The sequence below is a fragment of the Capra hircus genome, chromosome 29 (genome assembly GCF_001704415.2).
Source record: "Capra hircus breed San Clemente chromosome 29, ASM170441v1, whole genome shotgun sequence".
NCBI classification, from domain to species: Eukaryota; Metazoa; Chordata; class Mammalia; order Artiodactyla; family Bovidae; genus Capra; species Capra hircus.
In genome coordinates, this window is record NC_030836.1 from 17,458,023 (window position 1) to 17,481,473 (window position 23,451).

The window sequence follows — 23,451 nt, forward strand, 5'->3', positions numbered from 1 at the left end:
ATGAGGTGGCCAAGCTCTAGAGCACAGTAAATAAATCTTTTGCTTAGGTGTGGCCCCTGGGCTTAGGTGCCGTGGGGCATGTGGAATCTTCCTGGACCAGGGGGGCCCAGGGATTGAACCCAGGTTCTCTGCATCGGCAGGCAGATTCTTTAATAATAATATATTAATAATCCCGGATCACCAGGATTATATTTTACCAGCAAAATAACACACACAGCAGGTACCTAGCATGTGCTGCACGTTCAGCAGCTGATCTGAGGTGACTATATAATCCACTGTCCCCTGGAGACTCACTTTTCTTACCTGTAAAATGGGTGTTTCTTATCATTCACCCCCACGACTGTATTGAGTGGACAGCGTCCAGGGAGTCAACGTCAGTTCCCTCTCCCTTCCCCATTTGGCTGTCCAGCAACCCAGACACGAGAGGGGCAGTGACCAGCCCAGGGTGTTACGGCCAACTGCAGCCCAATCAGGGCTCTCACCACACCCTGGGTAGGATTCCCCCACCCCCGGGCGGGAGCCAGGTGCACTTCGGCCGGCCACAAGTAGCCCGCACGGGCCAGCGCCCGCGGGCCCGGGGGAGATGAGCCTGACCTCGGCGCCCGACTCACGGCCGAGCGGCCGGGCCGCGCCCCTCGCGGGCCGGCGGACGGTGAGTGCGAAGCCCGCAACGGGCGTGCAAACCCGCGCGGCTCCGGGCCCGCCGCCCTCCCTTTCCTCACTCCTTCCAGGGCCCTCTAACCCTTCCCTCCCCACAGGTCTGGGTTCCCCTGCTTCGGGCGCGCCCCTCTCGGTCTGCGGCTGGGGGCTCTCCACCTGGGCTGTTCCTGCCGCCTCGATCTCTCCGGCAGCGCCCCGGTCTCGGCGCCGGTTCGGGCTCAGTCCAGCCGCTCCTGGTTGCCCTCTTTCCGGCTTGGCGGCCTTTGTGTGGTCTCCTCCCTGTCTGCTTTGTCTCTCTTCTCGCAGCCCCTCTGGCTTGCCCCTCCTCCTTCCCTGCCCCACCCCTCCTGCCGGTGGGAGAAGCCCCCACTGGGGGCGGGCCCGAGTATCGTCCACCGCCCCCCCCCCCACCGCACCCCTTCTGCAACCTGAACCCCTGCCCTCTGGCTGGCTCCTGAGTCTTCCTGCTTGCCTGTTTCCTCCCAGGATTTGCGGGGATGGAGGGGGGAGTGGGGACCAAAGGGGAGTATCAAGAAAAAGCCCAGTGCACTCTAGTATCAGAGCATTCTCACCTCTCCCAGGCTAGGTGCCATCTCCAAGGCTTGCAGGAAGGGAAAGCAGAGCAAGCCATGGGGCGACTTTTCAGTCAGGTGATGACAGCCTTATTGTTGTTGGCTGTTGACAAAGTCACCTGGTCAGAGGCGTGGCCACCCAACGTGCCCAATAAACGTCTGAATTAATTACCAGAAGAGGGAGGAAACCTGGACGGCGCCTGATGCTAAGTAGGGCAAGACTGGCCTTTATTAGAACCGCAGGGCGCTCCTGTGAGTCAGTGCTGAGGGTAAGTGCGGTTCAATTCAACAGACACATTGAGCAGCCCCCTGTGCTGAGCCCTGCAGTTTGTACTGGTAACATGAAGATGAATCTGGGAATAGTCCTCCCTTAGGAGCCTTCTACGGTAGTGGGGGATTCAGATGAAGGAACAAAATTACAAGAGAGCGATAACTACCATGACGAGGGAAGTACATGGGCCTCTAAAATCACAAGTAGACAACCCATCCAGAAAATTCCCAGAGCAATTAACTTGAAGGCTGAGTGGGCTGAGTGATGGGACCGTGGGTGGTGAGCGAGTGACGTCCTGCGGACAGTGGGGCCCAGCGTGCTCTGGTTGGCTCGGGAAGGGAGACCAGTACTGGCTCTGGTAGTTGATTGTCAGGGTTACAAAGGGCCTTGTAAACCTCGTTAAGGAGTCTGGAATTTACCTTTAAAGATATGTGGGGTCACGGAAGTGGTTAATGCAAGTAGTGACTAGATCAGATTTGCACTTCCGAGAAACTGCTCTGGTTTCAGAGTTGAGATTGGATTGGGTGAGGACATTCCAGGGAGCCAGGAGCCGTGGATCTGACGAGGCATTTAGAATCCCCAGGATTTAGTGCCTCATTACCTGTGTGTGGGGAGGTTGAGGACATGAGCAGAGTGCAAGATTACAGTCTAGGTTTCTGGCTCAGATGACTAAGACAGGATGCAGCAGGAAAATGTCCAAGTTGTGGTGCGGGGAGAGATCTTGGGGCTTGGGGACATATGACTGGAGATGTCCTTCCACTGACTAGACTAAGAGTGACGTAAGGAAATGTGTGAATGTTTGGTGGGGTTAGAGTTGGGCCTGTCTGATTCATCCCTGTGTACCAGCACTAGTCTGATACCCACGTCCCCAGCCCATGCACACAGGTCAGACTTGCCCATTGAGGAATGCTTCAGCAGGGTGACTGGGTAGAACAGGTGGGGAGGAGGGGCCGTGAGGAAGGGCTGGTAGTCTAGAAGAGGGATGAGAAAGAAGTCTTTATCTGCTAGAAACAAATACAGCAGTATTCATGGATGACGTAGGAGGTTTGGGTTTCCCAAAGAGGTTTGGCGTTTTTAGAAAACAAGGAGGGAAAAGGGACAGAATTAAGAAGCTTGGGAACAGGGCCCAGGTCTTGGGTGTTAAAGAAATGGGGGTGAAGATATCAGGGCAGGGGGCTATTTTGTTTAGTATCTGGAAATGAGCTTCAGAAACAACATTTGAAGTGATTGGACTCATTAAATTTTCAGAGCTGAAGAGACTCAGAGTTCTCTTCATCCATTTTGCCTCCCTGTGTCATAGATGACTAAGCTTAAGCTCAGAGTGGCTCAGACAGTAAAAAGAGTCTACCTGCTATGCAGGAGACCCAGGTTCGATCCCTGGGTCAGGAAGATCCCCTGCAGAAGGGAATGGCAACCTACTCCAGTATTCTTGCCTGGAAAATCCCATGGATGGAGGAGCCTGGTGGGCCCCAATCCATGGAGTCACGAAGAGTCAGACATGACTGAGCGACTAGCACACTCAAGCCCGGAGAAGGAAGTGAGATGCCCCAGGATCATAGCTGATAATTTGGCAGCGGTGGGACTGGGTGTTGGGAAGGTGGGAGTAGAGCACTCATACCGTCCTGCAGTCAGACTGACACGGACTTGATCCCAGCCGCCACTTCCCAGGTGGCGCTAGTGGTAGAAAACCCACCTGGCAATGAAAGAGACAGAAGAGACAGTTCAACCTCTGGATCGGGAAGAGCCCCTGGAGGAGGGCATGGCAACCCACTCCAGTATTCTTGCCTGGAGAATCCCATGGACCGAGGGGCCTGATGGACTATAGTCACTGGGGTCGCAAAGAGTCAGACAAGACTGAAGCAACTTACAACACAGCACAGCGACTTTCTCACTTCCTGACTGGGTGATCCTTCTTCCTGAGCTTTCCTTACCTGTAATGTGGGGATGTTAAGACCACCTGTGAGCTTTCAGTGGTAGAGGAGTGAGGAGAATCCATCATCAGTCCGCTCAGGGGTTAGAGTCTGCAACTTCTCATTTAACTTCCTGGTTTACAGAACCACCTCTGTGTTAACCAAACACCCTTGCCAAAGAGCCTGGAGTTTTATGGGAAAAGGAGAGAGTCACGGGTCCTGGGCTTATTTTTCTCAAGGCTGAATTGTTTGGCTGCTGTCAGAATGCATCCTCTTTTCTCCCTTCTCCATTCCAGCTAGCATAACTGTCCCTTGGTAGAAGCTGTTGCTATGGCAACTTGGTTCTTTCCCCTGAAATCTGGCTGCCTTGAGCTGTCTTAATTCCGGTACTTTAATCTTAGAGGTAGAGCCCACAGACAAGTTGAAAAGGAAGTCACACCTAAATCAGACTGAAGGACATTCCTATACCCCTGGCCCTGCAATGACCTGTAGTCAAGTCTCCAGTTTGGAAATCCAGCTTTCCCTCCAACACTGTAGATCTTTTCCACACCAACAGCCATCGCATCCCCTAGGAGACCTTCCCTGACAACCTCCAGCACTCGTCCACAGAAAGAGCCAATCCCTTTTACCTGGGTCTTCCCCCTCAGCACCTACCCATCGAAACCATCTGTTTCCTTCTTTCCTCTGTGAGCTCCTCAAGGGCAAGAACTGTCATGTTCATCTGCTTAAGAGAAAGCCTGGATGGAATAGGTCCTTCCTACATTTTGTTGGATGACAAGGAAATGAAGAGTGGAGGTGTTCGAAGGTTGAAAATTAACTTCTGTAATGACTAAGTGCAAGCTTCGGGGTAAATCAGATTTGAGTTCAAATCCTGTGACATTATCACTTAATAACTGGTTGATCATGAGCAACTTAAATCTCACCTCCTTAAGCCTTAGTTTCTTCATCTGGAAAATGGGGGTTTACTACGTTCTTCATAGGATTGCTGTGAAGGTGGAGTTAGTTAACTTTACATAGTTAGTAGACCGTGAGGGGAGGTCTGCTTGTTCCTCATTGTTCCAGCTGCCTGACACAAAGTAGGTGCAAACATGCTTTATTGAATGTATTTTAAACGATGAAAGGTGTTCAGGAAGCTGGTTTGTAAGCATAATAACTGATGTATCACCTCATGTGTAATAATCACTAATGGAGTATTCGGGCATTTTTGTTAGGTCTGTGGGGCAGCACTTAGTATCCCCCAGATGAAGCCTGACCCTCAGTTTCTTTTCAAGTCCCTGTCTGTGTTGGCCTGTGGGCATCTCCAGGCAGATACCGCGTGGGTCTTACCCACATTCTTAGTGCTCAGCCGGAAAGAAGAGGCCTCTAAAAATTCTGATGGACAGCTAAATCTAATTTATGTTTGCACCATACGTTACCATTTATGAGGCAGTTTTACACCTGCTGTATTTGGTTTTACTGACCTTGTCACCACCAACGATATTCCTGTTATTTAATCCCATGGGCCCTTATTTTGAAAAAGTACCCATCAAACAAATTCTGTTTGTTAATGTCATGCTAACTGCAGCCAGAACTTCTGATCTATATGAAATAAGAATTTTTATCACCATTCCCAGCACAGGATGTGGACACACAGTAAGTATCAAAGAAATGATTCCTGGATTGAATTTATGTATGGTTTCTTTAACCTTTCTAAAAGGTCGAAAACGCATTTCTCCCTTTTCCCGATGCCTTAAAAAAAAAATTTATATCTTATATCTAAGCATTCCTGTCAGGAACTCCTGTCTTTACAAAAGCCCCAAATCCTTATTTTATGAATAAGGAATCTGAGGCCTAAGGAAGGGAAAAGTCTTGCCATAGGCCACACACTTTAGCAGTACTGTCCCTGCAACTTGCTTCACGGCAGCTTCCTCCACTGATATTATGCGACCTAAATGAGAAAATTCAAATGCTTGAATTCGGTATTCTTATTTCAAACCAAAATATTTGCCTTCCTTAAAATGCCTACTCTCTGTAGCATGAATAGAACCCCCTTCCGTAAGATGGACATTCCAGTAAGCTGAAGCCAGTTGGCTCCCCTAAATTCTGCTGCTGCTAAGTCCCTTCAGTCGTGTCCGACTCTGTGAGACCCCATAGACGGAAGCCCACCAGGCTCCCTTGTCCCTGGGATTCTCCAGGCAAGAACACTGGAGTGGGTTGCCATTGCCTTCTCCAATGCATGAAAGTGAAAAGTGAAAGTGAAGTCGCTCAGTCGTGTCCGACTCTTCCGTAGGGTATTATTCTTTGGATGAAAATAAATCATGAGCTCCCTGGAGGTGGCGCTATTGGTCACTCTGCCTCTTGTGCCCCCCAGGAATCTCCGGTCGTGGAGCTGAACGTGGGGGGTGAGTTCTATACCACCACCTTGGGCACCCTGAGGAAATTCCCAGGCTCAAAGCTGGCAGAGATGTTCTCCAGCCCCGCCAAGGCCTGCCTGGATGCCGAGGGACGCTTCTTCATCGATCGCTGCGGCACCTACTTTGGACCCATCCTGGAATATCTGCGCAGTGGGCAGCTGCCCACCCAGCACATCCCGGAGGTGTACCGTGAGGCTCAGCACTACGAGATCAAGCCCTTGATCAAACACCTGGAGGACACGCCACAGATCTTCGGTGAGCAGGTGGCGCGGAAGCAGTTCTTGCTGCAGGTGCCAGGCTACAGCGAGAACCTGGAGCTCATGGTGCGCCTGGCGCGGGCCGAGGCCGTGGCGGCGCGCTGCTCCCGAGTCCTGGTGTGCCTGGTACGGAACGAAAAGGAGGATGCAAACTGCGCAGACGCTCTGCGCTCCCTGGAGGCGAACAAAAGGTCAGTGGTCAAATTTGGGCCTTGGAAGGCAGCCCTGGATATCAGTGACCTCCTGGACTGCCTGAACATGGACATTAAGGCTCGAGGGTACCAGGTATGCTATTCACACAACAGTCCGTTACCAGCCAAGGTCTCCGACTACTTCTATACGTTCAGCTTCAGCTGGTGGTGATCCCCAGGGGCCGGGGCTCTATGTTATGGGCTGTGGTAGGAAGTATGAAATTAAAAGTTGCCTTAAAGAGCCATCTTTCTTTAAAAAAAAACAAAACAAACCAAAACACAACAGACAGGAGTTCCCTAGGGGTCCAGTGGTTAAGAATCCACCTGCCCAATGCAAGACATGGGTTTGACCCCTGGTCTGGGAATATTCCACAAGCTGCAAGGCAACTAAGCCTGTGGGCCAGAACTACTGAGCCTGCCACTCTGGAGCTCTGCTCAGCAACCAGAGAAACCAGCACAATGAGAAGTCTGCCCACGAAAGCTGGGGAGTAGCCCACCCCCAGCTTGCCACAACCAGAGAAAGCCGGTGCACAATGAAGACACAGTGCAGCTAAAAACAAACAAATAAAATTTAAACAAAAAACCAAACAGACATCAAAATTGGTCGAGTTGAGTTTTGCCACCAAATCTTTGTTTCCCTCTTGGGGTTCTTGCGATCCACTGCAACTGACTCCTCTGTACCTGCCTACTGAGGTGCAGCTGTTTCCTCTTTAAAGTCTCATGTACCTGCCAGACCCTCCCCTGAAGTCTAACAGCAATGTGGAGACGAGTTGGAATGTTTCAACAGCGCTTTGGCTGGAGATGCGGGATGACAGCAGAAAATTAATAGGATGTCATGAATCTAGACAGTAAGACCTAAAAATGTAATCCAGCCAGCCTCAGCTTGTGGTCCAGTCTCCTAGCCCTGGTGTCTGCCTTCATGAGGAAGATACCACGTTAGTACTTGGAGTCAGTGCCGCTCAGATCTTCTATCCTGGGTGCTGTTGAGTGTTGGCTGCTGAAACCTCCTAAGTGTCCTCTTCTGTAGAGCAGCAGTTCTCAAAGTGTGGTTCCTAGACCAGCAGCATCCCCAATACCTGGGAACTTGTTAGAGATACAGATTCACTAGTCCCTACTTCAGACCTACGGAATCAGAAACTCTGGAAGTCTGCCCAGCAGTCTGTTTTAACAAGTCCTCCAGGTAATTATGATGCACCCTAATTTTGAGACCTGCTCTAGGAAAGAATTGCCATCTCACTGTGTGGAGGTTCAGAAGACTGATCCCTCACCTCAAGGAGGAACAGGTCTGATATGGTTCCTATCTTAGAGCTCCTTGTGGGATCAGGCTGAAGTCAGCCTTTGCTGGACACCACATTCCTGTTTAGTGGTCTTCTTCAACTTTACTCTGCTTTCCTCACTCCGCTTCACTTGAGAACACATCCTCACTAAGCCACTTAAACAAGAGACTCTCTCAGGTTCTACTTCTTAACCAAAGGCATTAGGTAACTTTAAGGAGGAAACCTTCATCCTTCTCCAAGTCCAAGTCTGGTGTCCATTCCCTACCTAGTTTGACTACCAGCCATCCTGGGTTCCCTGGGACTGAAGGTCAAGTTTAACTGCCAAGCTGTAAGGAATTAACACTGAATCAGGAAATTTCAAATTTAAACATAAAATTTCTCAGAACAAAGTTATTTTCAGTGAGCATTTTAATTCAATAACTGCATCTGCTTGTATATATTTTTTATTCTCAAAGCTTGTTCTGTATTTTTCTCTTTTTTTTGTATTTGATATGGCTGACAGTTTAAAGTAGAAAAATGCTAAATGTCTATTTGAACTTAATGTCATGAATTAATTCAACATTATTCAAAAGGAGCCAGAAAAACATTCATACCCTTTGATCAGTAATTATACTTCTGAGATTTGATTCCAGAAAAACACTCTGCTCCATAAGATCTAACTAGGATTGCTTAAAATCTCACTTTTATGAATTATGGAAAGATCAATGTCCTCTCCAAGATTTCTGCACATTCCAAGAGGGCCTGTCTTCTTATGGTCAGTTCTGGTTTTCTGCTCCTGCTAGATTCATTCAGCATTGGGATCAACTAGATTTCTTAACCTGTTGTGCTGTTCTACATAATGCTTACCTGGAGTTAACACTCAAATCTTTTCCTTAATTTTTACAGATGCCACTGGCACCAGCTATTTGCTCACATAACAGGCAAATAAAGGGAAGGGAGTTTACCACACAGAAATGCAAATAACTTCAAATTTAATATTGGGCATATCTATTCTTAAAAGTGTCTTAGTCACCCTATCACTAGAGGCTTTTCACTAGTAGATTGTATTTGTTTTCTACTTGTTTCTTTCCTCCCTATTCCTGCCACACTGCTATGTGTGTGTGTGTGCTCAGTCATGTCCAACTCTTTGCAACCCCATGAACTGCAACACACCAGGCCTCCCTGTCCCTCACCATCTCCCAAAGTTTGCCTAAATTCATGTCTATTGCATTGGTGATGCCATTCAGCCATCTCATTCTCTGATGCCCTCTTTTCCTTCTTTCCTCAATCTTTCCCAGCATCAGGGACTTTGAAACCCCAATTAAAAAATGGGCAAAGGACCCGAATAGACATTTTTCCAAAGAAAATGAACAGATGGCCAACAAGCACATGAAATGATACTCAGCATCAGTAATTATTAGAGAAATGTAAATCAAAACTGCAATGAGGGGGTCCCTGGTGGCTCAGTGGTAAAGAATCCACTTGCCAACGCAGGAGATACGGATCTGATGCCTGGTCCAGGAAGATCCCAGAAGTCGAGGGTCAGCTAAGCCCATGCACTGCAGCTGCTGAAGCCCAAACACTCTAGAGCCTGTGCTCCACAACGAGAGAAGCTGCTGCAGTGAGACGCCTGTGCACCACAACTAGAGAGTAACCCGCGCTCGCCACAACTAGAGAAAAGCCTGTGCAGCCACAAAGACCCAGCACAGTCAAATAGTTAAGTAAAATTATTTTTTTAAATTCATAATTAGATATCACCTGAGATCTGTCAGAATGGCTGTCATCAAAAAGACCACAAATAACAAATGTTGGCAAAGATGTGGAGAAAAGGGAATCCTCACACACTGTTGGTGGGAATATAAATTGGTGCAACTCCTGTGGAGAATGTTATGGAAGTTCCTTTAAAAACTAAAAATAGAACTATCGTATGACCCATCAATTCTATTCCTGGGTATATAATCTGAAGAAAACAAAACATGTGTACACCCCAATATTCATAGCAACATTATTTACAATAACCAAGATATGGAAGCAACCTAAGTGTTCAATAGATGAATAGATACAAAAGATGTCTGTGCGTCTACACACACACGCACACACGCACACACACACACACACAATGGAATACTACTTAGCCATAAAAAGAATGACATTCTGCCATTTGCAACAATCTAGATGGACCTAGAGGGTGTTATGCTTAGTGAAATCAGTCAGACAGACCAAGACAAATATTCTAACACTTGTATCTTGAAGCTAAAAACTAACACAAACAAATATATATATAACAAAACAGAAACAGACTCACAGATACAAAGAACAAGCTAGCGGTTAAGAGTGGGGAGAGGAAGGGGAAAAGGCAATATAGGGGTATGGGATTAAGACATACAGTCTACTATATATAAAATAAGTAGCAGATATATTGTATGACACAGGGAAATGTCATTATTTTATAATTCCTCTAAATGGGGTATAATCTATAAAAGCATTGAATCACTATGCTGTACACCTGAAACCAATATAACATTGTAAATCAAGTATACTTCAATAAAAAAGAAAAAACCCACCTCTGTTCATTTGTAGGAGTATATGTATCCTTGCCTGGAGAATCCCATGGACAGAGGAGCTGGTAGGCTGCAGTCCATGGGGTCGCAAACAGTCTGGCACGACTGAGCGACTAACACTTAACACTTACATGAGACTATTTGGGCTTCCCTGGTGGCTCAGTGGTTAAAAATCTGCCTGCCAACGCAGGAGACATAGGTTTGATCCCAGTGTCGGGAAGATCCCCTGGAGAAGGCAATGACAACCCACTCCAGTATTCTTGCCTAGGAAATCCCATGGACAGAGGAGCCTGGAGGGCTATGGTTCATGGAGTTGCAAAGGAGTCAGACACGACTTAGTGACTAAACAACAACATGAGACTTTTCAGATCTGCTGGCATTAACTAAAGAAAATTACAGTCAGAGGAGAAAACCTTAAAACTCATTCCAAATATAACTGTCATTATAATCCAAAGGAAAAACACAGTAAAAGCTCTGAGAGTGCCTTCATGAAGACATCCTAGTCCATAGCACTGTGTCAGGTTTTCAGGTCTCACTGTTTTCTTGGAGCACTTTTTTTTTTTTTTTTCCTTCTGTTTATTTTCCTTGTCTTCCCTGGCCCCCTTTCCATTCATTCTTTTCCCTTTTCTGCTATGCTTAGTGTCCTGGAAGGCTCATCTCTAGGTACTGCGTGCTCAGGCCCCTTTCTGGTTGGTCAAAGACTTGGAAAATATGACAGCAGAAGACTGGACACAAGAAAACCTGGGGTGTTGGTATAAGGATGAATGTCTTGGAATGGTGAAAACACTTGTGTTTCCTATGAATGCCCACCAGAGGGCACCCAAGGTAGAAGAGGCTTTTTAAACAATGAACGAACATAATGATCCAACCTCTGCACGCCAGTCAGCCTCTTTCCCCAGCTCAGTGGAGCCATGAGAAAGCTGGCCACAATGGCGGGGGTGCATGGGCTCTATGGTTTAGACTTCTTCTCAACAAAGCTGATGTAGTCAGTGATGAATGTCCACCAAGAGAGACCAACGCTGAGTCCCTGATATGGTATTATTCCCACAGGGGGACTAGATACTTGGTGGTAGGTTGATAGTCCTGCAAATCAGTTAGCTGTACTGAACTGTAACAAACTGTTGGGAGAAGTGCTGGCATCACTAAGCGAATGGCATGAATAGCTTTGTTTGAGGATGTTTGCAAAGCTGCTTAGGGTTAGGGTGCAGGTTTACTTCATCATTGTTGTTGTTCTTGTTTAGTTGCTAAGTTGTGTCCAACTCTTTTGCGACCCCATGGACTGTAGCCCGCCAGGCTCTTCTGTCCATGGAATTTCCCAGGCAAGAATACTGGAGTGGGTTGCCATTTCCTTCTCCAGGGGATCTTCCTGAGTCAGGGGTCAAACCTGGATCTCCTGCATTGCAGGCTGAGCCACCAGGGAAGCCCAATAAAGCTAGTATCACCCTCCAATCCTGGAGACATTTCATGGTGATTAGAAAAAAAAAAAAAAAGCCTCCCAAGGGCTTCCCTGGTGGTCCAGTGGCTAAAATGCTATGCTCCCAATGCAGAAGGCCTGAGTTTGATCCCTGGTCAAGGAACTATGGTCCTCCCATGCCACGACTAAAATTAAAAGATCCTCCATGCAGCAATGAAGATCCTGCATGCTGTAACTAAGACCCAGCACAGCAAATTAAAAAAAAAAAAAAGGTCTCACACTGGGTTAGAAGGCAGATTTGTTCCTGACCAGTATAATAAAAGGAAGTTGGGGGAAAAAAAGATACTGTCCCCTTCAAAGGGCAGGTTTGCTAGCATTCCCTCTTTTAAGATTGAGGGTTTCCTAAACTCAGTGTCCTTCATCTGTGTTGCAGATGTACTGTGCACGGCATTGATCTGCATCACCCTTACGGTGTTTAAATGTCACGGGGAACCAAAACAAATGTGAAGTTCATGCTGTCTGCTACACTGTGAATAATAAGCTGCCTAAGCCCATTTGGGCTTGTTGTCTCCTTACCAGCTGGTTCTATGCAGTTTAGCAGCTTAGGGACTCTCTAACCATGTGACAGACCCCCAAACTTAATACCTTAAGACTATAACCATTAATTCCTTCTCATAGCCTATAGATTAGGCAGTTCTTCTGGTTTTATTTGGTCTCACTTATGCATCTGTAGTCAGATGGTGGCTTAGCTAGGGTGGGGCTGATCTTAAATAGCCTCAGCTGGGTGAAGTTGGCTTTGTTCCATGTGGTCCTTCACTCTCCAGCAGACTGCTGCTACTGCTGCTGCTAGGTCGCTTTAGTCGTGTCCAACTCTGTGTGACCCCATAGTTGGCAGCCCACCAGGCTCCCCGTCCCTGGGATTCTCCAGGCAAGAACACTGGAGTGAGTTGCCACTTCCTTCTCCAATGCATGAAAGTGAAAGGTGAAAGTGAAGTGGCTCAGTCGTGTCTGACTCCTAGTGACCTCATGGACTGTAGCCCACCAGGCTCCGCCATCCACGGGATTTTCCAGGCAAGAGTACTGGAGTGGGGTGCCATTGCCTTCTCCGTCCAGCAGAGTAGGTTGGACTTATGGCAATGGTAAGGTTCCAAAACCAAGCAAAAGGCATTAAAAACTGGTGTGTGAGTGGAACTTGAGGCCTAGGTTCAAAACTAGCACACTGTTATTAATACTTCCGCTATACTTTACTGGCCAGGCACAAGGCCAGCAGAATTCAAAGGGTGGGGATATAGATTCCATCTCTTAATGGAAGCAGCTTCAAAGGGATTTAAATACAGAGAGGGGAAGAATTGAGGCCATTAAAAAAAATTATTCTACCTATGCTGGATCCTTTCCAGGAAGGAAGAAGTGGTGATTTATCCACATAGGAATAGATACATATCCCAGATTCAGATTTGAGTTTTCTACTGCTATAGACTCCCTCTCTCATGTCCAAATTTGTATGTTAAAATCCTAACCCTCTATGAGAAGGTATTAGGAGGTCAGGCCTTTGGAAAGTGATAAGATCACGAGGATGGAGCCCTCATGAATGGGCTTATAAAAACAGATCCCTTATAAAACAGATCCCAGAGAGCCCCTTTACATCTTTAACCATGAGGACATGGAGAGAAGACAGCTGTCTATGAACAGGAATTGAGCTCTCACCAGACGCTGAATCTGAGAGCACCTTCATCTTAGACTTCTCAGCCTCCAGAACTGTGAGCAATAAATTTCTGTTGTATATAAGCCTCTCAAGTCTATGGTATACTGTTTATTTGAATATTTTACTATCTCTATAATCCTGTTGGTTCTGTTTTCCTGGAAAACCCTGACTAATTAACATCTAATTGTAATGTAGCTGCCATCTTACCATTCATGGATACCTTATTCATTTTCATGATATTTCACACATTGCTTCTGACTAGGAAGCTTATTTTATAATGAAGAAAAAAACATAGCAAAGAAACTTCTTGGTCTTGCCGGGTATCCCATTATTCAGATGTAGCTATGATTTAAAAAAAGAAAAAGGTGTAACAAGCTTTTGCAGGCTTAATTGTGGGAGCTGAGAGACAACACATTATGAGTTGGGAAGCTGTCTTATAGGTTTGTGGTATATGCCTCATGTCAACAACTAAAATATGTACTGTTTCTTCCACTGTTAGCATACATGATTCCAGGACTGAGAGGTAGGAGTGGTTCTCGTCACTTTTACATGTAATAACTCATTTATGAATTCTTATGTTCAGGGGATTTGGAGTACTTAGTCCCCAAATGAGAAGTAGTTTCACTAAAGAACATAGTCACTGTTCCATTACATTCAAATATATAATGACACTGCCCTGGTCATTTTGGGCTCTTCTTGCTGAGCCAACAGGCAGAGAAAGGATTACTATACTAGTCTGAGTGATCGACTCCAATTTCCAAGCGGAAATTGAGTTGACGTTATACAATAGGGGCAAGGAAGATCTTATTTGAAGCCCAAGGGATTCACTTGGATGCCTCATGGTATTTTCATTTACAGTAATGAAGGTCAAAGAAAAATGTCATCAGTTCAATACAGTTTTTCATTTCAAAATGAAAGCAGAATATTCTTTTCTATACCAGTCTGGCCTTGGCTTCTCAACTTTATTTCCATCATTCCTTTCTGTTTCCTTTCTGCAGTTTACTCTCAATATGAACTGAATTCCCTTTGTTTTTCTAAGTGCACCAAACTCCTTCCTGCAGTCTTGTATCTAATAATAATAATGATGATAATCCTTTGTATCAATGATGCATAAATGTGCATTTCCTGCCTCTGAAATTGGGACATATCTTAAGATTGCTGTTGGCCAATTGTTCACGTGTAGACTGGGTCATGGGGGCTCAGTGGTAAAGAATCCACCTGGCAGTGGAGAAGACGTGGTTCGATTCCTGGGTCAAGAAGATCCTCCGGAGAAGGAAATGTTAACCCACTCCAGTATTCTTGCCTAGGAAATCCCATGGACAGAGAAGGCTGGTGAGCTACAGTCTGTGGGGCTGCAAAGACACAACTAAGCAACTAAACAACAACAACAACAGCAAGACTGGGTCATATCAATTCATGTTTTCATCACTTCAATTGAATTGTATGAGTGTTGTTTTTAATTGTCATTTATGGTATCTTTAAAAACACAGCAGGATGACATAGGATACAAATCTTTGTCTAAAGAAGTTTAAGTCAGCTATTTTCAGTAAGTATACCTAAATCTAAGCAATATGAAACCACTGTTTTTAATTTCAGCATTTTTTTATTAGTGTTTTATAATTGCTGGCAGCTTGTTTTTGATCTAATATGGTAACAATAATAATAATAGCTGGAACTTCCCTGGTAGTCCAGTGGCTAAGACTCCATGCTTAGGCAAAGGAGAGGACTAGGGTTTGATCCCTGATCAGGGAACTAGATCCCGCATGCCACAACTAAGAGATCCCATGCCATGATCAGTAAAAAGTGAAAGTTACTCAGTCATGTCCGCCTCTTTGCGACCCCATGGACTACACAGTCCATGGAATTCTCCAGGCCAGAACACTGGAGTGGGTAGCCTCTCCCTTCTCCAGGAGATCTTCCCAACCCAGGGACTGAACCCAGGCCTCCCATATTGCAGGTGGATTCTTTACCAGCTGAGCCACAAGAGAAGCCCAAGAATACTGGACTGGGTAGCCTATCCCTTCTCCAGTGGATTTGCCCAACCCAGGAATTGAACTGGGGTCTCCTGCATTGCAGGCAGATTCTTTACCAAGTGAGCTATCAGGGAAGCCCTATGACCAATAGATCCTGCATGCCACACAAAAAATCCCACATGCTGCAACAAAGATGGAAAGTCCCTCATGCTACAACTAAGACCCAGTAGAGCCAAATAAACAAATATTTTAAAAAATAATAGCCACTAACATTAATTAAAGGCACTGGTTGCTAAGTGCCTTTCATTTCACTGGACATATTTGTATTTGTGGTAGTCTCTTCAGTCTGAGATGCCTTTCTTTCTTTCTGGAAAATTCACTATTTCAAGGCCAGATTAAAAATCATTTCCTCTGTAAAACTTCCCTGAGGCATCCTGAAGTTAGGTCTATTTGAAGCACTTGGCTCTATTATCCAGCACATTTTGCCCACTAATGATCAGTTTGGGTGTCTCCCTTTCCAGTTGACTGTAGAACCTTGAGGGTAAAAACCATCTTCTCAGCCTTTTGGACTCTTCTCTGCCTACCATAGTCTTCTTTTTATAAGCACCCTACATTAATTCATTTCAAAGAATGAAACCATAAACATCTGTCAACTAAAAACTGGCATTTGCCAAGGGCATTTGCCAGTGATTGAACAACAACAAGGGCATTTGCCATCTGCCTGTGTTGCTGCAGTTGCTGACCTTTGACACTCCCTGAAGGGAGTTTAGAGTGGAGAGTCAGGCACTCTGTGCTCCAGTGAAACTGGTGGGACAGCTCTTTAGATATTTGGGTATGTTCAGGAACTGATTTCATGATCCCAATTCTTGCATCTGATGAACTCCTTTTTGCAAAATTCAGACTTAAATTGAGGAAGGTAGAGAAAACCAATGTATGAACTAAATCAAATCCCTTATGATTATATAGTGAAAGTGACAAATAGATTCAAGGGATTATATCTGATATACAGAGTGCCTGAAGAACTATGGATGGAGGTTCCTGACGTTGTACAGGAGGCAGTGATCAATAGCTGAGAAGAGAAGAGAAGCAAAAGACAAAGGAGAAAAGGAAAGATATATCCATTTGAATGCAGAGTTCCAAAGAATAGCAAGGAGAGATAAGAAAGACTTCCTCAAGGATCAATGCAAAGAAATAGAGGATTTGGCATCACTTGAGCCAAAGAATGCTCAAGTGAAGTCGCTCAGTCGTGTCTGACTCTGCGACCCCATGGACTGTAGCCCACCAGGCTCCTCCATCCGTGGGATTCTCCAGGCAAGAATACTGGAGTCGGTTGCCATTTTCTTCCCCAGGGGATCTTCCCAACCCAGGGATCGAACCCAGGTCTCCCACATTGCAGGCAGATGCTTTAACCCAAGAATGCTCAAACTACAGCACAATTGCACTCATCTCACATGCTAGTAAAGTAATGCTCAAAATTCTCCAAGCCAGGCTTCAACAGTACGTGAATTGTGAACATCCAGACAATCAAGCTGGATTTAGAAAAGGCAGAGGAATCAAATTGCCAACATCCGTTGGATCACTGAAAAAGCAAGAGAGTTCCAGAGAAGTGTGTACTTCTGGTTTATTGACTATGCCAAAACCTCTGACTGTGTGGATCACAACAAACCGGAGAATTCTTAAAGAGATGGAAATACCAGACCACATGACCTGCTTCCTGAGAAATCTGAATGTAGTTCAAGAAGCAAGTTAGAAGTGGACATGGAACAACAGACTGGTCCCAAATAGGAAAAGGAGTACGTCAAGGCTGTATATTGTCACCCTGCTTATTTAACCTATATGCAAAGTACATCATGAGAAACGCTGGGCTGGATAAAGCACAAGCTGGAATCAAGATTGCCAGGAGAAATATCAATAACCTCAGATATGTCGGGCTTCCCTGGTGGCTTGGAGGTTAAAGCCTCTGCCTGCAATGCGGGAGACCCGGGTTCGATCCCTGGGTCGGGAAGATCTCCTGGAGAAGGAAATGGCAACCCACTCCAGTGTTCTTGCCTGGGAAATCCCATGGACGCAGGAGCCTGGTGGCCTACAGTCCATGGGGTCACAAAGAGTCGGACATGACACAGTGACTTGACTTGACTTTCAGATATGTAGATGACACTGCCCTTATGGCAGAAAGTGAAGAAGAACTAAAGAACCTCTTGATGAAAGTGAAAGAAGAGAGTGAAAAAGTTGGCTTAAAACTCAACATTCAGAAAACTAAGATCATGGCATCTGGTCCCATCACTTCATGGCAAATAGATGGGGAAACAGTGGAAACAGTGAGAGACTTTATTTCCTTGGGATCTAAAATCACCGCAGATGGTGACTGCCATCATGAAATTAAAAGACGCTTGCTCCTTGGAAGAAAAACTATGACCAACCTAGACAGCATATTAAAAAGGTGAGACATTATTTGCCAACAAAAGTCCGTCTAGTCAAAGCTGTGGTTTTCCAGTAGTCATGTATGGATGTGGGAGTTGGACTATAAAGAAAGCTGTGCGCCAAAGAATTGAGGCTTTTGAACTGTGGTGTTGGAGAAGACCCTTGAGAGTCCCTTGGACTGCAAGGAGATCCAACCAGTCCATCCTAAAGGAAATCAGTCCTGAATATTTATGTGGAAGGACTGATGCTGAAGCTGAAACACTAATAACTGGCCACCTGATGTGAAGAACTGACTCAATGGAAAAGACCTTGATGCTGGGAAAGATTGACGGTGGGAGGAGAAGGGGATGACAGGGATGAGATGGTTGGATGGTATCGCTGATTTGATGGACACGAGTTTGAATAAGCTCTGGAAGTTGGTGATGGACAGGGAAGCCTGGTGTGCTTCAGTTCATGGGGTGGCAAAGAGTCAGACAAGACTGAATGACTGAACTGACTGACTGACTGAATCCTTGCATCTCCTCACATCTAGAAAGCACTAAATCCCTCCATGGTGATATCAGCTCCTTGTGACTAGCAGAAACACTAGTCACTTGATTTGTGACTTGACTGATTGCAGTGAATTCCCCCTTCACTAAAATTTTATATATTGACTTCCCCCCACTGCCTATTTGGAGTAGTCTCTCAGAGCTATCTGAGATGCTGTCTCTTGGCTTCCCTGGTGGCTCAGCTAGTAAAGAATCTGCCTGCCAGTGAAGGAGATGCAAGAGACATGGGTTTGATCCCTGGATCAGGAAGATTCCCTGGAGAAGGAAATGGCAACCCATTCCACTATTCTTGCCTGGAAAATTCCTTGGACAGAGGAGCCTGGCTGGCCACAGTCCATGCGGTCACAAAGTGTTGGCCACAACTGAACACACATTCCTTTTTCTCTTGGGCTGTAGTCCTCATTTTGCCCCAAATAAAACTTAGCTCACAGCTCTCAGGTTGTGCATCTTTTTAGTTGACACAGCTAAATTGTAATGCAGGATGTAAACCTTGACCTTGGATTTATTAACACCAGCATGTGAACTACACTTTATAGTCCAAAGTATTTCTGCATTATTTCATTCCACTGTCACTACATCTTTGTTGGGTTAGGTGTTACTGCAATTGTAGTTGAGACTGCTTGTTCATTAAGTGCCAGCTGTAGTGAAGCAGGAGGGAAGGTCACAGGGCACAACATTTAAAAGAATGACAATAGCGAAGAGTTCCTTGGTGGCCCAGAGGTTAGGATTCCAAACTTTCACTGCTGTGGCCTGGGTTCGATCTCTGGTCAGAGTGATGAGATGCTGCAAGCCACATGTCACAGCCAAAAAACAAACAAATAAAAAGAATGACATAACCATTGAGGATAAGACATAAACTGGTTAGAACCAAGTAGGTCCAAGATGGCAGAAGATTCACCTACCAGGAGACCTGGAGCTTCATTATATGTTCATTGTAGTACATTAGCATATGTTAAATGACACCCCTACAGGCACCATGACAGTTTTGAGCCCAACCATAAAAGGCCAGAAAGTGGGTGGTGGCCCAGTTCCTGGAAATTCCATCCCTTCCGCCAAATAGTTGGAATAATCCTCCAACTCATTAGTCTATGAGATTAATCAGCCCATAAACAAACTAATCACCTCATGTATCAGGGCCTCTCATCTTATGAGTTGACACACATTCTGTCTGTGGAGGCTGTTCCTCCCAGGGTTGCACTTGCCTTTTGAGACAGACCACATTCTGTTTATGGGATGTGTATTTCTCTAAATAAATCCACTGTTTACCTATCACTTTGCTTCTTGCTGAAATCTCCCTGTGCTGAGACATAAAGAACCTGAGCTTCAGGTTCTGATATGAGGTGAGCAATTTTAACTGAAGGACAGTGGGTTCAAGTCCCACCTCATGGGTTCAAGTTCCAATCAGAGTTTTGGCTGGGTTCAAATCCCATCTGAGTTGTTTGACCTGAAGCTTTGTTGCTTGATCCTTGTCCTTAGAATTCTTTCCACTCTCCCCTAGCTATCAGATGATGGCTTGATTCCTTAAAGGATAGGTAGCTTTTCAACAACTGGAATGAGAGAGCAGGAAAAAGTACCCTAGGCCAGGAGAAGTTTGGAGGGGTGGCATACAGCTTAGTAAGCAGATAGGGTAGGGGGGGCCTAGAAAAAGATGTAAGAAAAGCCATTTTTGGCTTAAGCCATTGTTTGATCTAAGCCTGACCACAATGCTTGTCCTTGAACAGGTCTCTAATTAATTATCTTGAGAGAAGTGAGGGAAGGAAGGAACAAAAGAAATACGTTTTCTTGTTCCTTGCAGTCAAAAACCAGTTTTTCCTTAAAAGATATATGTAACAATCTGATATATGTCTTTGAGTTCTGCAAGAACTAATGTTCCCCACTCACCTTGAAGATGGAGTGGTGATGTCGACCCTCCTGACTTCAGTCAACTAAAGCTTGGGCCCTGTAGACCTCTCCCCAATCCAATGCTGAATTCTCCTCTGCTCAAGCGCCTTCATGGATGAATTTGCATGCACCCTTAGGCTTCTGTGGTAGGTCAGAATCTGCCTACAGTGCAGGAGACCTGAGCTCGATCCCTGGGTCAGGAAGATCCCTTGGAGAAGGGGACAGCAATTCACTTCAGTGTTCTTGCCTGGAGAATTCCATGGATGGAGTGGCCTGGTGGGCTACGATCAATGGGGTCTCAAAGAGCTGGACACCACCGAGATACTAACACTTAGCTTAAAGCGTCCTCAGTTTTGCTGTTTGGAGACACTGCTTTGGGGAAGATTGCTTGTGCTCTCCTTACTTGCTGCAAGTAATATGTCCTTACTTCTTTGGAACTTTGGTTAGTTGGGTCTTCAGGCTTGACACCAACCAGAAGGCAAACTCAGTTTCTGAGCAACAGCTCGATCAAAAGGCGAGCACAGGGGACAGACAGCAAATACTGAGAACAGCAATGGATGATGGAGCTGTCAGTTTGACCTCTTTATGTTATCTTCTGAGTCAGAATCCTCACACAGCTCCAGGTTTTACCTCTAGCTCTGGATAGCTCCACCTCCGCCCTTTACACTGAAGCACTTCCCCCGACCCTCCGTTTCCCTCCGTCACTCAAACCCAACAGAAAGCCCCCCAAAGCTCCCATTGGCTCCTCCAGCCTTTCCGACCCGCCTCCTCCTGCCAGAAGCCCCGCCCCCTGTGCTACGCTCCGGCTCCGGTTTCCGTTCCTCCCGCGCGGCAGGCGTAGGTCGCTAAATCCGGACGCACAGCGACAAGGCAGTCGAGCAGCCGGAAGCGGCTTCTCTTTCCCGGAACCCCACTGCCTTGTGGGACAGCGGCTGGTTCCTCCCTCCTGGGCAAGTTTTTTCGTATTCCTCTGCCCTCCTCAGCCCGGTCGGGTACGGAAGCTGAGAAGGTGCACGAACGACCATGGCGGCCCATCTGAAGAAGCGGGTTTATGAGGAGTTCACTAAGGTGGTTCAGGTAAGCTCTAGAAGGAAAGGTCCCAGGACTGGTCTGGGAAAGGGGAAGGTAGGTTATCCGCGCCCCAGACACTTTGCCAGAACTGGCGCCACAAAGCTGGGTAGGGTGCCAGTGCTGCCAGTGCTTTGGTAGGCTGCCTCTCTGACTACACTTTAGTGGGCGTGTTCATTGGCCGCTGCGGTTGTCAGTATTAACATGTGCAGTCTGACACTAAAAAAAACTATTAGAAGAAGCAAACAGCACCTTGCAATTTACGAAAGTATCTTATCTGTTATCTTATTTTATTCATGTTACCTTCAGTTCAGCAGCTCAGTCGTGTCCGACTCTTTGCGACCCCATGAATCGCAGCACGCCAGGCCTCCCTGTACATCACCAACTCCCGGAGTTTACTCAAACTCATGTCCATCGAGTGGGTGATGCCATCCAACCATCTCATCATCTGTCGTCCCCTTCTCCTCCCGCCTTCAATCTTTGCCAGCATCAGGGTCTTTTCCATTGAGTCAGTTCTTCTCAACAGATGGCCAAAGTATTGAAGTTTCCCCTTCAGCATTAGTCCTTCCAGTGAATATTCAGGACTGATTTCCTTTAGGTTCGACTGGTTTAATCTCGTTGCTGTCCAAGGGACTTTCAAGAGGCTTCCCCAAACACCACAGTTCATTAGCATCTTCGTTTTACAAATGAGGACTTTGAGACTTCTGGTGGGGTATTGACAAATTTCCTTGCAACTCCCATTACCAAAAAAGTGTCCAAAGCCAAGTTGGCTGTATGCAGAGCTCTAAGGGTTTGGAAGAGGAATCTATAGGAGTCCTCAAGACCCAGTCACAGCAGACGAGGGTCACAGGCTTCATAGGGGTTGAAGTTTTTGTTTGTGGAACAGCTCACCACCAACCTTTTATAGCTTACCTATAAAGGAAGGCAGTACCATTCTTCCTCCTTTGGAGTTGTTTCAGGACTGAGGGGCCCAGACCCTGTCAGTTAGTCAGTTGAGTCAGTTCAGTCGCTCAGTCGTGTCCGACTCTTTGCGACCCCATGAATTGCAGTATGCCAGGCCTCCCTGTCCATCACCAACTCCCGGAGTTCACTCAAACTCACGTCCATCGAGTTGGTGATGCCATCCAGCCCTCTCATCCTCTGTCGTCCCCTTCTCCTCCTGCCCCCAATCCCTCCCAGCATCAGAGTCTTTTCCAATGAGTCAACTCTTCGCATGAGGTGGCCAAAGTACTGGAGTTTCAGCTTTAGCATCAATCCTTCCAATGAACACCCAGGACTGATCTCCTTCAGGATAGACTGGTTGGATCTCCTTGCAGTCCAGCGGACTCTCAAGAGTCTTCTCCAACACCACAGTTCAAAAGCATCAATTCTTCGGCACTCAGCTTTCTTCACAGTCCAACTCTCACATCCATACATGACCGCTGGAAAAACCATAGCCTTGACTAGACGGACCTTTGTTGGCAAAGTAATCTCTGTTTTTGAATATGCTATCTAGGTTGGTCATAACTTTCCTTCCAAGGAGTGTCAGCAGTCAGTGATTCTCTATGTATTTCCTCAGAGAGATCGCTAAAGTAGAGGTTGATCCCAGGTCATACCTTGTGTCCTGCTTTTCTGACTTTGTGTATCCAAATCACCTGGGTTCTTGTTAAAATGTAGATTCTACTTAGTAAGTGAATTGGCTGGGGGAGGCAAGGCAATAATCTATATTTCTGAAAAGCCCCCGGTTAATGCCAGCCAATAGCAGGTTTCCATCCATAGACTTGTGGCCCAGCAAGATTTAGACCATGCCTCAGGACGCTGATCCTTAAGTATTTCATTATTCCTTCGACAAGAGTTTATTGAATAAAGTAGTGGTTATTATGTATCAATATTAGGTATGGTGAAAGGTGCTGAGCTATAAAATCCAGTACACATTAGGGTGTCTGTCCTTTCGGAACTCAGGTGAGAGGGAGATGTGGAGCACCATATCTGAGATTATAGTACAGAGAGGTAATTGCATCGACAAACCAAGTCTTCCTTACTCTTTTACAGCTACTTCTTTTTGTGAAAACTATCCAAACTCCCTTGCCCTTTGTGATTAACAGTATTCTTTCACTGCCTTTTTCTTTTTTTGTGTGTGTGTATGGCATATTTCCATTGTGTGTAGGGAAGTTAGCTGGCTTCTTATTCTTTTTTTTTTTCTGAAAATAACTTTGATACTTACCTTGTCACTGTTATTGCTCCTTTTTATGTAAAATTCGTTTTCTTGAACTTACAGAGTGAGTCAAGATTCAGGAAAGCTTTACAGAGCTCCCTCTTCCGTAGCTTGCTTTTTGGGATTTCCTGGCTCTGGATTCCTTAGCCCCCATTTGAAAAACAAATTGTGCCAAAATA

The 23,451-nt window shown here is 46.0% G+C and overlaps 2 protein-coding genes across 3 annotated transcripts in view; both read left to right on the forward strand.

The window, feature by feature from the left end:
* On the forward strand, positions 297 to 6,538 carry KCTD14 (potassium channel tetramerization domain containing 14). 2 transcript variants are annotated; one of them, XM_018043464.1, is made up of 2 exons: positions 297 to 652; positions 5,764 to 6,538. In XM_018043464.1, exons 1-2 carry the CDS (start codon positions 584 to 586, stop codon positions 6,424 to 6,426), a joined length of 732 nt encoding a protein of 243 aa, XP_017898953.1. In that variant the 5' UTR covers positions 297 to 583; the 3' UTR covers positions 6,427 to 6,538. The 2 variants fall into 2 exon arrangements, with proteins under 2 accessions (XP_017898953.1, XP_005699552.1); XM_005699495.3 differs by lacking the exon at positions 297 to 652 and adding an exon at positions 1,393 to 1,501.
* The window catches only part of INTS4 (integrator complex subunit 4), a 113,579-nt gene continuing 110,974 nt past the window's right edge, over positions 20,847 to 23,451 (forward strand). The window contains exon 1 of the mRNA XM_005699496.3: positions 20,847 to 21,087. Coding sequence (XP_005699553.1) covers positions 21,034 to 21,087 — 54 coding nt within the window. The 5' untranslated portion in view covers positions 20,847 to 21,033. The remainder of the gene's footprint in view (positions 21,088 to 23,451) is intronic.

Bases quoted from the DNA above. Each gene is read 5' to 3' on its own strand.
- KCTD14 (XM_018043464.1), top strand. From the start codon at position 584: ATGAGCCTGACCTCGGCGCCCGACTCACGGCCGAGCGGCCGGGCCGCG. The intron at 653-5,763 runs GTGAGTGCGAAG...TGTGCCCCCCAG, and splicing joins CCCTCGCGGGCCGGCGGACG to GAATCTCCGGTCGTGGAGCT.